We start from the raw sequence: 15,425 nt of genomic DNA, 5'->3' as shown, positions 1-15,425 counted from the left end.
TGTGAAGATTGCAGCAGGTTCTTGAACGATTGGCCAGGTGGGCTGAGGAATGGTTGATAGGGAAATGTGAGGTGTTGCATTTTAGGAAGTCTAACATGGGCAGGAACTGGTAGGGCTCTGGGGAGTGTTGTAGATAAGAGGGTTATGCATGGTTCCTTGAAGGTCGAGTCGCAGGTAGATAGGGTGGTCAAAAAGGCGTTTGGCACATTGGCCTTTATCAGTCAGAGTATTGAGTATAGAAGTTGGGAGGTTGTGTTGCAGTTGTATAAGACGTTGGTGAGGCTGCATTTAGAGTTTTGTGTTCAGTTCGGGGCACTATGTTTAAAGAAAACATGTTGTCAAGCTGGAAAAGGTACAGAGAAGGTATACAAGGATGTTGTCAGGTCTAGCGGGTCTGAGCTATAGGGAACGGTTGAGTAGGCTGGGACTATTCCTTGGAGCGCAGGATGATGAGGGGTGATCTTATTGAGGTGTATAAATTCATGAGAGGAATAGATCAGGGAGCTGCACAGAGTTGCTTGCCCAGAGTAGGTGAATTGAGGACCAGAGGACATGGGTTTAAGGTGAGGGGGTAAAGATTTAATAGGAATCTGGATGTATGGAATAAGCTGCCAGAGCTGGTAATTGAGGCTGGGACTATCCCAAAATTTAAGAAACAGATAGACAGGTGTATGAATAGGACAGGTTTGAAGGGATATGGACCAAATGCGAGCAGGGTGGACTAGTGTAGCTGGTATATGTTGACGGATATGAGCAAGTTGGGCTGAAGGGTCTGTTTCAATAGACAATAGACATTAGGTACAGGAATAGGCCATTCGGCCCTTCAAGCCAGCACCGCCATTCAATATGATCATGGCATGATCATCCCCACTGTATCACTCTAAACTATGATATGGGGTAATGCAATAAATGAAAATCACTACCACTGGGTATTACTCAGTTCAAGTGATGCCTTAAAAAACCCCATCTGAATGAAAAGAAGGGTCCTGGGCCTGAACACCTAGACAGCCTGTCATCTAGAACCACCACCAATGCAAGGGAGCCTGCAGCACATCACCAGGCTGTTAACAAACCAAATTCAATCAAAGCTATACATGGAGATATAAGAGCACATAGTTACGCGTTGAATTTTACAAATGCCTTACCAGATTGGAGAGCCACAAAACTGTGGGGTGACCTATGCTTGTTCTTACCTTCCTCACATCCACCTCTTAGCTTAGCATGCGGCTCTTCAGTAAGGGAAAGGCTCACTGACATTGCTCTTTTGTTTCAGGCAAAGCAAAGCCGCAAAGACTTCTGAATCGAGTACGATCTCGCCAGGAAGGCAGAGGAGGGAATACTGTGCTCCCTCTGGGGACACGTTGCCCAGTCAGTCCAGGTGCTACAGCCTTCAGTCCACTGCCACCCTCCCACTGTCTGCAGACTATAACACTGAAAGGGGATTTTGTCCAGAACGAGGGGCTCAGTACCTGGAGCTAACAGACGAGGGCAGACAAAGGTTTGAGAAGGAACCTTTCTAATTTTCTAACTTTTCTGTCGCTTTACGCTTGACAGCCGCTGCCCCACAACGGCAGAGACCTGGGTTCAATGGTAACCTTGTGGAGTTTGCACGTTCTCCTGTGTGATCATGTAGGTTTTCTCCGGCTCCGGGTTCTCCTGCTTCCTTCCACATCTGGAGGAAATGCAGGGTTAATTGACCCAAATGTGTAGGCAAGTGGTCGAATCTAAGGGGGACATTAATGAGAATGTAGGGAGAGTAAAAAGTGATTAATGCAAGATTAATATAAAATAATGCTTATGGGTCAGTGTGGACTTGATGGGCGGAAGGGACAGCACAGTGGTGCAGAAGTAGAGTTGCTGCCTTACAGCTCCAGAGACACAGGTTTGATCCTGACTACAGATGCTGTCTGTACAGAATTGTACATTCTCCCTGTGACCACGTAGGTTCACTCCAGGTGCTCAGCTTTCCTCCCACATTCCTAAGACGTGCAGATTTGTATGTTAATTGGCTTCTGTAAATTGTTCCTATTGTGTAGGATAGAACTAGTGTGAACGAGTGATCCTTGGGCGGTGTGGACTCAGAGGGCTGAAGCCCAATTTCCACGCTGTATCTCTAAACTGAACTCGGGACCTGTTTCGGAGCTGTGTGTTTCTATGAGCAGTCTGAAGTGTGACCCAACAGAACCCCTTTAAATAAACATCCTTAACAATAGGGATCTGATGTTATTAACACAGGAAGAAATGGTGTCCCTCAGGATCATGAATGTAAGATTTTCCCTAACGAACCCCACAGTGATCTCGAGAGAAATGTCCTTATCCATCTTATCTGCAGACTGGTGGGAATGTGAAATGATCCCTTGCAAAGGATAGACAAAAAACTGGAAAATCTCAGCGGGTGAGGCGGCATCTATGGAGAGAAGAAATTGGTGATGTTTCGGGTCGAGACTCTTCTTCAGACTGCTGTTTGGGGGGGGGCAGGAAAAAGAGAGGTAGGCAGAGGCAGTAGGACTTGTGGGAGAACTGGGAAGGGGAGGGGAAGGAGGGAGAAAGCAAGGGCTATCTAAAATTAGAGAAGTCAATGTTCATACCGCTGGGGTGTAAACTACCCAAGCGAGATATGAGGTGCTGTTCCTCCAACTTGTGCTGGGCCTTACTCCGGCAATGCGGGAGGCCCAGGACAGAAAGGTCAGATTGGGAATTGGAGGGGGAGTTGAAGTGCTGAGCAACCGGGCGATCAGGTTGGTTAAGACGGACTGAGCGCAGGTGTTCAGTGAAGCGATCGCCAAGCCTGCGCTTGGTCTCGCCGATGTAGAGAAGTTGACATCTGGAACAGCGGATGCAGTTGATAGTTGAGATGAGTATCGGAGACATAGTTAATATAAAGATAAGATTGGAGCGACATTAAGATAGAATGATCTGTTGATTGAATTGTGAAGGAGGGTAGGATATGGAAACACAACACAGCACGTGGTCTAATTCTTGTGCAACTTTCTACACAATGCCACCAATAATCTAATGACTGCACTAGAGGTTCGTTAACGCTGAGCGCTGCTATAGTTATCTAAAAGTACTTTACTACTTTTAATACCGCACTGTAGCGCAGCGGTAGAGTTGTTGCTTTACAGCGCTTGCACTGTCAGAGACTCAGGTTCGATCCTGACTACGGGTGCTATCTGTGTGGAATTTGCACATTCACCGTATTACCCCTAGATCTTCGGTTTCCTCCCACACTCAAAGATGTACGGTTTTGTAGGTTAATTTCGCTTGGTGCAAATGTAAATTGTCCCTAGTGTGTGTGTGTGTGTGTAGTGTTGTGTGGGGATCGCTGGTCGGTGTGGACTCGGTGGGCCGAAGGGCCTGTTTCTCTAAACTAAACTAAACTAAATTAAACCTTCTTGAATTGCCTCATAACACTTGTATATGAAGCTACACAAAATTGCTGGGGAAACTCAGCGGGTGCAGCAGCATCTATGGAGCGAAGGAAATAGGCGACGTTTCAGGCCGAAACCCTTCTTCAGTTTTGTGTACCTTCGATATTCCAGCATCTGCAGTTCCCTTTTGAACACTTGTATATGAAGCTTCTGGTTATGGGGATCGCTGAACCAAATATTTTCTTCTTTTACAGACACTTTACGGACATCCTGTCCACATTTGAAAGACCGTTCTCACCTCCCCATACGTACGGGTACATCTGCGGTCCACAGCTCTCCGACCTGGAAATGGACATGGTGGACTATGACGATGAGGATGACGAAGACTTGGACATGGAGGTTGCCCGCGTGAACTCTCACCGATACTTCCACCGGCTCTGCCGCACCCCGACCTCCAGCCTCAGCGAGTGTGACAGCTCCATCGGGGGCTCGTTGGCCAATGGCTGGGGCTCGGTGTCCGAGGACAACTTCACCAGCGCCCGCTGCAGCATGGTCAGCTCCTCCGATGGTTCCTTCCTCATGGACGCCAACTTTGCCCAGGCCCTGGCCGTGGCAGTGGACAGCTTCTGCTTTGGGCTGGCCCAGCCCGAGAGAGAGACTCCATACACAGGTACACCTCAACGGGACTATGTGTGCCAAACGTCACATTGGGAACGTAGTTTAATAATAATAATAATGGATGGGATTTATATAGCGCCTTTCTAATACTCAAGGCGCTTTACATTGCATTATTCATTCACTCCTCAGTCACACTCGGTGGTGGTAAGCTACTTCTGTAGCCACAGCTGCCCTGGGGCAGACTGACGGAAGCGTGGCTGCCAATCTGCGCCTACGGCCCCTCCGACCACCACCAATCACTCACACACATTCACACACATTCACACACATTCACACACAGGCAAAGGTGGGTGAAGTGTCTTGCCCAAGGACACAACGACAGTATGCACTCCAAGGGATTCGAACCGGTTACCTTCCGGTTGCCAGCCGAACACTTAGCCCATTGTGCCATCTGTCGTCCCAACGTTTAGTTTAGAGATACAGCATAGAAACAGGCCCTTCGGCCCACTGAAACCATACTGACCAGGGATCACCCCTTACACTGGTTCTATGTCCTACGCACTTGGGACAATTTGCCAATTATCCTGCAAACCTGCGTAGAAATGAAACGCAGGAAGAATGAAACATCAGCTGCCTACCCGCTGAGTTGCTCCAGCATTTTGTGTCTAAAATACAAACCTGTACGTCTTTGGGATGTAGGAGGAAACCGGAGCATCCGGAGGAATCCATGTGGTCATGGGGAGAATGGGCAAACTCCGAATAGACAGCAGCTGTAGTCAGGATTGAACCCAGTCTTTGGCGCTGTGAAGCAGAAACACAACCGCTGTACCACTGTGCTGTACATTGGGATTTTTTGTTAGATCCTGAGGTGTATCCAAAACGACCAGACCACGTCCTATCCCAATAGGTCCAGTGAGGCTCAGTGGCTGATACTGTAGCCTAGGGGTGGGGTGGTGATAGTTTCAATTCCATTCCAGTGCAGAATTCTAAAGCAAGGGGGAGAGACCACTTTGCCTTTTGTCCTGTTAGCTCTTTGGAGAGCTATCCAATTAGGACCGCAGAGAATCCTAGAATCATACAACATGGTAATCCTTGGTATTCTGGCTTGCCAGCTTTGGCTCGCATTCCTCGAAACACTATCCATGCATCAGTCAGTGAAAAGATGATCTGCTGAAAATAATTACCCGGGCATATTTCAGTGTGATTTACAGCCAAGTGGATTTTTTGCATTAAGTGCAAAATTTTGCCCAACATTTTCTGTGCAGTCAGACCGACCACTGAACTAAACACATCTGCAGTTACTCCTGGAGGAAAAGGAAGTGGGAGATTACAATGCAAAAGATGCAATCAGCATTATTTCAGAGGAAGTGTCTTTTGAATCAACTACACCATGTGATAAGTCTATTTATGCTGTAAGCTGTAAATAGGACGTCAAAGCATTTTGTTGAGGCTGCTGTTCTTATTTTTCTTCATTGTAATTTCAGCTCACAAAATGTCTGAATAATCTAAGCATTTCAGTGGCTACAAATAGCCCTAAGCAGCTACCAGCCCGCATACAAACAAACTCCAGTGTGTTTCAATATCCTACCATACCATGCAAGCCAGAAACTGACCAAGCATTAAAGGTCAAATCTTAATAAAGTCATTGTATGTGAGGGGAAAAAAAGACTTAAGCCTGTATTGCAAATCCTGATCTTACGGCAGCATCTTTTGATTATCTTTTATATAAATATATATGTTGTTCAGGGAGTGCAGAGAAATGTATCTGCGTAGCACCTTTCAATATCTCAGTTAGTGGCAAAGTGTTTTACAGTCTTTTGGCTCTGTTTCCCTTTTTGCAGATGGTGCCTGACCTGTCAAATAATTCCAGCATTTTCTGTTTTTATTTTAGATTTTTATCTATCTCCATTTAAAAAAATAAATCTATTTTGTTATTGTTATCATGTAGGAAATATACCTGACATTTCCCCATTAGGCAAACTTCCACCAGTGAGGTTAGATGACCAGACAACTAGATGACCTGATGGCACGTCACAATGGCGCAGCGGTAGAGTTGCTGCCTTACAGCGCCAGAGACTAGGTTTCGATCCTGACTGTGGGTGCAGTCTGTATGGCGTTTCTCCGTTGTCCCTGTGACTGTGTAGAGATTCTCTGGGTGCTCTGGTTTCCTCCCACACTCCAAAGACGTACATGTTTGTAGCTTAATTGGCTTCTGTGAATTGTAAATAGCTCCTAGTGTGTAGTGTATGGGGTGATTTCTGGTCAGTGCGGACTCAGTGGGCCGATGAGCCGATTTCCGTGCTGTATCTCTAAAGTCTAAACTAAACTAAACTTAATTTGGTTTAGGTAAAACTATTGACCATGGTTCCAGATCTCCATTTCAAATAAAATAATGAGCTGTTTTGCATCTTCATCTAATGTTTCACATTGCTTAGTGTTGCATGGAAATGATAAGGTTGTATCCTTGGGTCACTCAACGGGTCAGGCAGTATCTCTGGTGAAAGTGGATAAGTGATATTTTGGGTCGGGACATTTCTGAAGAAGGGTCCCAAACCGAAACGTCACCTATCCATGTTCTCCAGGAATGCTTCCTGACCTGTCGAGTTACAGCAGTGCCTTGTGTATTTAGTGTAAACCAGCATCTGCTGTTCCTTGTTTCTACATCTTGTATCATTGGGTGTCTGGGGTAAGATTTTAACTTTATAACACCATGGGTCCTTTGAGTAGTGAACGATTGCAACTGTTTCTAGAGGTATGGGTGAACTTGATTGGTTTCTCAATGGAGGTGTGGATAGACACATGACGGAATTTCAAACCTGAATTAGCTTAGTTTGGTTTAGTTTAATGTCGCGTGTACGGAGGGACAGTGAAAAGCTTTTGTTGCGTGCTAACCAGTCAGAGGAAAGACAATACATGATGACAATCGAGCCTTCGAAGGCATACAGATACAGAATTACTGACAGGAAGAATTCTCAGCATGGTCTTCACCGAGACACAATGGTCTTCTCCCCCACCCACTCACATATCTCCCCATCCACACCCCACCCCACACCTTCCTTGCACCCCACATTTTTGTTACTGACCCTTTTGAGGCTGCTTTGAAGTTTGTAATTTCGTGTAGTTTAAAGATACAGCGCGGAAACAGGCCCTTTGGCTCATTTAATCCGCGCCGACCAGCGATCCCCGCATATTAACACTATCCTCCAAACACTCGGGACAATTTACATTTATAAAAAGCCAAACCTGTAGTTTTTGGAATGTGGGAGGAAACCGAAGATCTCGGAGAAAATCCTTGGTCACGGGGGGAACGTACAAACTACGTAGAGACGGCACCCGTAGACGGGACCGAACCCGGGTCTGCAAGCGCTGTAATGCCTCTGTCCCACTTAGGAAACCTGAACGGAAACTTTGCGCCCCACCCAAGGTTTCCGTGCGGTTCCCAGAGGTTGCAGGTGGTTGCCGGAGGTTGCAGGTAGTGGAAGCAGGTAGGAAGATTGACAAAAAACCTCCGGGAACCACACGGAATACTTCGGTGGGGCGCAAAGTCTCCAGAGGTTTCCGTTCAGGTTTCCTAAGTGGGACAGGGGCATTATTTTAGGCAGCAAGCCTACTGCTACGCCACTGTACCACCGCACCGGGTCTTTACAAATGGACTGGATGGTATGCATGTCACGATGATAAACCTATTCTTTTGACCTTTGCATCAGGCCTGTTTTCCGAGTGCAGCAGTACAAGGATTAAATGAAACATAAATGTCCTATTTTATTGGATTGCTTGTCTTCCCATTTACTGGGCCATTGTAAGATGCATTTAAATTGGGGTCAGGGTTTATTGGTCATTTTGTGCCGCTCAGAATGGGATATTTACAGCTACATTAAGCTTTGTTCCGAGCATGCGCCATGGAAATGCTGATTAGGCAACAGATAGTGGTCCAATTAATTAAATCTGCTCTCTGTATCCCGTCAACCCAGGTCTCGCTCCGCACTATGCTTGAGCAAAGTGATGATACAATCCTCACAGGAGTTGTGCGTGCTTCAAGCTGCCCTGTCTAGTTTACACGCATTGGTTTATGATTAAAATGGCATTGATTGTGGAGAGAGCGTTCCTCAATGGCTTACTGAGCAAAGGTCCTTCCCCAAGGAATACACTGCCATATGGAGCAACGTAGGCTAGGTTCCCTATTGCAGCTGAGTCAGCAGTTTAAATGTATTTAATTTAGAGATACAGCTTGGAAGCAGGCCTTTTGGCCCTCTGAGTCCATGCCGACCATCGATCACCCACTCACACCAGTCCTATTTCATCCCACTTTCTCACCAACTCACATAAGGGCAATTTACAGAGTCCAATTAATCCAAAAACCCAAGCATCTCTGTGATGTGGGATAGATTGATTTAGAAAGATACTGCATGGAAGGGGCCCTTCAGCCCACAGAGTCTACACCGACCATCGATCACACATTTAAACTAGTTCTATGTGATCCCACTTTCTGAATCCTTCAACCATGGGGCCATTTACAAAGGCCAATTAACCGACAAACCTGTGGGATGTGGGAGGAAACTGGAGCACCAAGAGGAAACCCACATGGACACAGGGAGAACGTGCAAACTCCACCCGGGCAGCATCTGATGTCAGCGTCTCTAACAGCTGTGCCTCTCTGATCCCAATTTAACCCTGACCCCAATTTAAATGGATTTTGCAATTACCCAATAAATCATGATATTTAGACGCTAAATTTCTGATCCAGCCTAAAATCCTTGTTCCCCATTAAATACGCAGTTCTCATAAAACATCACCCTTCTGAAACTGCCTTGGTAAAGCGCTCCCTCTGCGTTCCTTTGTCTCCGCACCCTTCCCCTGCCCATGGGTTTCGGCCCGAAACGTCGCCTATTTCCTTCGCTCCATAGATGCTGCTGCACCCGCTGAGTTTCTCCAGCAATTTTGTGTACCTTCGATCTTCCAGCATCTGCAGTTCCTTCTTGAACACATGCTCCTTTATCTCTTGCTTCATGCACTTCCCCTCCTATATGTACCCTCAGCCGCTATGTGCGTGTGTGTGCCTCAATTCCAAGGCACAGGTATTTTTCCATGAGCAAGTGAGCAGAATTAAGCCCTCAATGATAATTCTCTTCCCTTGTCTCTACTCCATATGTCTCTTATGCCATCAATATTGTCAACCTTTGGCCTCTGTGGTTACATTCTCACCTATCACCTCTATTTTAATGTCTTCCTGGTATTTAAGTCTGATGGTCTGCCCTTGGTCGACTATTTGCAGCTCCCGGACCAGTCTCACCCCAGCCATCCCTCTTCTCCCCTCTCCCATCAGAAAGAGGTACACATTTGAAAACGCACATCTCCAGATTCAGGGACTATTTCTTTCTTGCTGTTATCAGGCAACTGAACCATCCTATCACTAACTAAAGAGTGGGCCTGACCTGCCATCTACCTCATTGGAGACCTTCGAGCTATCTTTAATCAAACTTTAGTGGACTTTATCTTGCACTAAATGTTATTCCCTTTACCCTGTACCTGTACACTGTGAATGGCTAACTGTGATCATGTATGGTCTTTCCGCTGCCTGGATAGCATGCGACACAAAAGCTTTTTGTTGTACGTCAGTACGAGTGACATTAATAAACTCAATGAACTAGTTGAATGCAATCGTTTTTAATGATGTTGATCATGTTCCATGCTGTAAAATGGCATTGATTCTAATCCATTTGTTTCTCCAATTCTAGCTCTCTCTTCAACGTCCTTTCTGCCGAACACCTTCCCTGACAATGTGTCCTACAATCCAGAGGGTTCAGGATCAGAGGTCATGAGTGTGTATCCGGAATCTGACCCGGCTCCGATTTGGGATTGGAATCTGTCTTGGGCAGATGAAATAGAAGAGAAAATCGCACAGAAGGTGGAAGTTGCAAGGAGGAACCCCATAGCCCTTGGAAAAGATCCCAACAAACCCTTCAGGAATCCATCCGACCAACAACAGCAGGACAAGTGCACCACTGGTACAAGCATTGTGCTGCTTAAAGTCGAGATCCATTCATTGAGCGGGGACTTAGAAAGAATTACAAACTTGTAGATTGCTGGGCTCTCATCCTGGCATGGGTCAGGGGTTTATGGTGGAGAATACGTAACCTTGTTTACTTGGATCTCAAAGGGTTAAGACCCTTCTTCAGTCTGAAGAAGAGTCTCAACACGAAACGTCTCCAGAGATGCTGCCTGGCCCGCTGAGTTACTCTGGCTTTTTGTGTCTATCTTCGGTTTAAACCAGCATCTGCAGTTCCTTCTTACACATACTCAATACCCAGACTGATGAAGGCCAATGTACCGAAAGCCTTCTTGACCATCCTATCTACCTGTGATGCCACTTTCAGGGAACTATGTACCTGGACTCCTAGACCCCTCTGCTCTCCAATACTCCCCAGGGCCCTGCCATTCACTGTGAAGGTCCTGCCCTGGTTAGACTTCACTTTGCATTTATCTGTATTAACCATTCTCAGCTCATATCCCTTCATTGCATGATACTCCTTCAATAATAATGTTCTGTCAGTGGGGAGGCAAGTGTAGATCACCACACCCCTCCCCCCCCACTCCTTCCTTCCCCACTCCTCCCCCCCAAGTTATTAGCGGCAAGTTTTATAGAGGTAGATTTATAGTAAAAAAAATAATTGTGATACCATAGCAACCATCCATCTTTGGTTTTCTCCTCATCCTTTCTTTGCTGTGATATTATGCATTGGTCGGCCAGTGTGAGTTTGATGCCTCTTGGTAAAGATCCAATATGACAAGATAGACATTGCTAAAGTAGAGATTGGCAGGTACTTGATTAGTACGGGCGCCAAAGGTTATGGGGGAAGGCAGGAGAATGGGATTGAGAGGGAAAGATAGATCAGCCATGACTGAATGGCATAGCAGACTAGATGGGCCGAGTGGACTAATTCTGCACCTATGACATGTGACCCACGCAAACCATTCACACTATTTCTATGTTATCCCACTTTTGCATCCATTCCCTACACTCTAGGGGCAATTTACAGAAGTCAATTAATCTTAATCTTGGGGATCTGGGAAGAAACCGGAGCACCCGGAATAAACTCACATGGTCACAGGGAAAATGTGCAAACTCCACACAGGCAGCACCCGAGGTCTGGTCAGGATTGAACATGGGTCTCTGGTGCTGTGAGGCAGCAACATTACCAGCAGCGCCACCTGGCTGTTGAAGAAGATAATTCTGCCTAGAATGCTTATACGATTCCGACAGAGTTTTTAGAGATTATCATCTTTTATTAAACAAGCCAAGATTGCAAGTTGATGAAATCATAAAACAATGTAGATAGGCGACTGTGTGTAGAACTTGTTTCACTTGAAGTACGATGGACTAATTACACTGTGCAGATTTGTAACAAAGGCTTGATTTAGATAACTCATCTCTAACAGTGTTTATTGATTTCTGATTCACGGAGAGGACATTTCACTAGTATTAAATAGGTTATGAGCAGGGTAAAAGATTATAGCAAATGCAATATTGATTTTTGCTTTAGAAATACAATGGATAGCAGCAAAGTAAGTTACACTATGTTGGCCTTTATGAGGATTGTAATAATAAGCAAGCAGGAAATAAATTGCATCCAAATAGCAACATTTATGACCACAGGTTATTCCAACTTCACAGCCAATTTAAACTTTTGAAGTGTAGTCAGCTGAAGCTTCTAATGTGAACAGATGAGGCTATGCCTCAAGGGGCTGTCCCACTTCAGTGACCTAATTGGCGAGTTTAGGAGAGATTGAAAAAATGTCATGTTGAAGACCTCCTTCGACTATGTAGAAGACTAGCTTCGACTAGCCACGACTAACTTCGGGAAAATTGGACACCGAATAGTGGGGAGTGAAGACTACCTCCTTCGACCTCCCTTCGACTATGATGAAGACTATCTATGAGTATCTTCAACTACCTTCGACTACCCTCAACTATCTACGACTAACATGCCGACCTACTATGTCCTACTACGATTAAACCTACGAGTAAAAAAAGTATCAATTCTTTTCCATGGCGCCCTTTTTTTACTCGTGGACATTTTTCAACATGTTGAAAAATACGTCGTGACCTAGCTGAGGCCTCGAGTACACGGGGACTTTCTCGAGCATGAAGGAGAGTTACAGACCTCCTATGACCTCATGTCGACCATGCTGCGAGTATGAGACAAGGGCAAACTCGCCAGAACTCGCGGATTGGGTCGCCCAAGTGGGACAGCCCCTTTAATGTCTTAGCTTGAAAACAGTGCACGGAACTGTGAGGCTGCTCATTCAGACATTTGTGAATTACACAGGACAAAGTAATGGGAGACTATTCCAATCAATGGGATTGTGATCCAAGCAAAGCTAGATAGTTAAGTTAAGAAGAGGGAAATGCAATCCTGTTGTTGCTTTCGGTAGGAGGATCGGAAGAGTCATTCATCATTGAAATGAACCAACTCACTAGTGGGCCACCGAGAACGATGGGGAACTTGGCAGGTGGGGGGGTTGCCAAGAATGAACGGATCGAAGGGGAATGCCTGGGGGGGGGGGGGGGGGGGGAGGGGGGGGGTGCTTGAAAGGAAGAAAGACGGGGAGGGAGCGGGAGGTAGCAGGCAGTAGATAGCACTGTTCAGTGCCAAAGGTTGTATGGAAACAAAGCATTTCACTGTACCCAAGTACATTTGACAATAATGTTTCATTCATTCATTCATTGACTGGTTTGTGTTTTGTAGATGTATACACCTCCGGGCTGGATATGCAGGTGAACCCTACTCTCAGTGCAGTACACGTGTCCTTTGCAACAGTCGGAGCTCCGGTGCACAAGAGCTTTGCCGTGAGGAAGAAGGTGGAAAAAGTTGGACTGTTGAACTTGCCAGTGGATGCCGATGGTCTCACCATGGTCAAAGTTTGAGAAGGAGCATGACTGAATACCCTGTGGACGTGGCCCATCCATGTACATACAGAAATCTAAGGAGCCAGATCCATGAGGTAGTAAAGGATGTGCACGGGTTGCGGACATTTGGTTACTGGCATCCTGGGTGCTCTACGCAGTCATCTACAATTCAATCTGGACAGAGCTGCACATCTCCAGGTGCTGCATGGTTCCATGTGTAGTCGGCGTAGCCTCTTTAGGAAACTCATTAGGGTGGAACCATGAAGTGTTGGGAAGATTTATCCAAACTTCCCATCCCTTGAAAATCGAAGATCGAGCAACGGAACAGACAGCAGCTTTGTGCTGAAGCAGTAATGTAACCAATGAGGTTTACCCGAGGCGCGATTATTGCTCATTTAAAACGTGTACAGCCTGATGTTAGTAACCTGTGATTGAAGAATGGCTAAACATCGACTTGTAGATTGTATAGAAAGGCAGCAGAAGTTGGATGGGGGAGAGGGATTAGCGGGGGGGGAGGGGAGGTGGAGATGGGATTTAAACTCAAAAGCCAGGCTGTTGTTCTTGGGGTGTCTGAAACCCACAAGTATGCATCAGCTTTTAATTTATCTCTTTACTAATTAATCTAACCGATGTATTTAAATAAAATTGCGTCTGAAAGCTGACGTGGAGCGGCAAGCAAAACAACATACTGCACCAGCAGGCCTAAACCACTGGTGACCAAGCTCAGTAAAGACAACTCTTTGTCCATCGTCCCTTGCCCATTGCTGGTGATCGTATAAAACAATTAAAGTGTATAAAGTGATTGGATAGAGAAGGTTCACGTGGCATACTTAAAACGTTATTTTTCTCTGAACACCTAGTATTGACAATATGTTTTTTTTCCATTCTGAGTGTAAATCTAACTGTACTTATCACTTTCAATATGAATGAAACAATATTAAAAAAAGTTTTAAAAATTGGTGCTAAGATCACTGTGCGTAGAGTGAGTGTATGCAGGGTAAATGGTTGAGACCAGTTTGAATTCACTGGGGCTGTAAGCAAACCAGCTGACCTCCCAACAGTGAGGAGAATAACAGCACAAACGGCATTTTTTAGCGGTATTAACGTTGATTTCTCTAATTTCAAGTTACCCTTGCATTCCCTCCCTCCCCCACCCTAGTCATCCTACTAGTTCCACTGTTTGCATCCACCTATCCCTTTGTTATCACCTCTTCCCAAGACAGCAACAGGCCATCATAGGCTCCTCCCTTCCTTGATCATCTGTTGCAGGCTCTGCTTTGTTTTGGCTGTTTCCTACCTCCAGTTCCCTCCCCTCTACTTTCAGTCCAAAGAAGGGTCCTGACCCGAAACGACACCCATCCTTTTTTCTCCAGAGATGCCGCTTGATCCGCTGAGTTACTCCGGCACGTTGTGTCTATCAATGATCTTATTTATTTTGGTTGTTCTCTGTCACGGTACCATATGTTTATTTTTGCCAAAAGGGTCCCGTTAAAAAGAGGTATGATGCAAAAGTGAAGCAGGTTTCACAACTTGCACTGAGAGAGTGGCATTAATGCAATTTCCCTGCTTGATGCACCACTCCAAGAGTCCGTTTAGCGTGCGAAAGATGGTGCATACATGACCATTTCAAAATGGTGAGTTTTAAATTCCAATACTGAAACATTGAGCAAAACCTTGGCTTGATATTTATAGAGAGGGAAAGAAAGTCTGGAGGAGGGTCTAGTGTTGATCTTTTAAAAGTAATATTCAATTGGGGTGGCTCAGTGGTACAGCAGTAGAGCTGCTGCCTCACAGCACCAAAGGCCCAAGATTGATCCTGACTACTGCCGCAGTCTGTGTGCAGATTGTAAATTCTCCATGTGACCACGTGGGTTTTGTCCGGGTGCTCTGGTTCCCTCCCACACTCCAAAGATGTGCAAGTTTGTAGGTTCTGTAAATTGGCTCTCGTGTGTAAGGATGCAAAACAGTTTTAACATAGAACTAGTGTGAACGGGAGATTGGTGGTCGGCGTGGACTCTGTGGGCTGAAGGACCTATTTTCACGCTGCATCTCTGAACTAAACTAAATCCAATTTTGATCATACCCAATTTTGCAATCATTTCTATATGCAGTCTACCAATTGTAAAATTGGAGTGAGTGCTTGGCTGGATGGTTTCCCAATTTTCCAGGATTCGACAGTCACTTCATTTATTGTGTAATGCATGCAGTATATTGGTTATACTGTAATGCATTTGAACCAGTTTAGGTTCCAAACAACTTCATCAATACACTAGCTGGGCATACAGTGCACCGTGATCCCATTTCGATTTATTATTTAAAAGGATACTCTGTTGAAATTGAAAGACTTGAGTGGCTAATGTTAACACTGGCTGCGAGTACTGTCCAAGTCCTAGTGCACAGACTAGGAGTGCCTTCAGTAGCATCTACCTGAGAGGCTGCTCCACTGCCTGCACTCTATTGGAAGTGTTGAAGGTGTAGCGGGTCTCCGGGAGAGTCAGGGACTTTGGGGCAAAGCCATGTTCTTCTGC

General features: G+C 45.6%; 1 protein-coding gene across 3 annotated transcripts in view; it reads left to right on the top strand.

Annotated features, from left to right (window-relative positions):
* Positions 1-13,863, top strand: part of robo4 (roundabout guidance receptor 4) — a 108,524-nt gene extending 94,661 nt beyond the window's left edge. For 2 of the 3 annotated variants that reach the window (XM_033050004.1, XM_033050006.1), the window contains exons 17-20: positions 1,274-1,498; positions 3,626-4,041; positions 9,725-9,994; positions 12,737-13,863. In XM_033050004.1, coding sequence (XP_032905895.1) covers positions 1,274-1,498; positions 3,626-4,041; positions 9,725-9,994; positions 12,737-12,915 — 1,090 coding nt within the window. In that variant the 3' untranslated portion in view covers positions 12,916-13,863. The remainder of the gene's footprint in view (positions 1-1,273; positions 1,499-3,625; positions 4,042-9,724; positions 9,995-12,736) is intronic. The other variant, XM_033050007.1, reaches the window with a different exon arrangement.
* The last annotated feature ends 1,562 nt before the right edge of the window (positions 13,864-15,425 follow it).

Source organism: Amblyraja radiata, chromosome 33, assembly GCF_010909765.2.
Source record: "Amblyraja radiata isolate CabotCenter1 chromosome 33, sAmbRad1.1.pri, whole genome shotgun sequence".
Taxonomy (NCBI): domain Eukaryota; kingdom Metazoa; phylum Chordata; class Chondrichthyes; order Rajiformes; family Rajidae; genus Amblyraja; species Amblyraja radiata.
The sequence above is the reverse complement of the archived record's forward strand: the minus strand, read 5'-3'. Positions and strand labels throughout refer to the sequence as shown.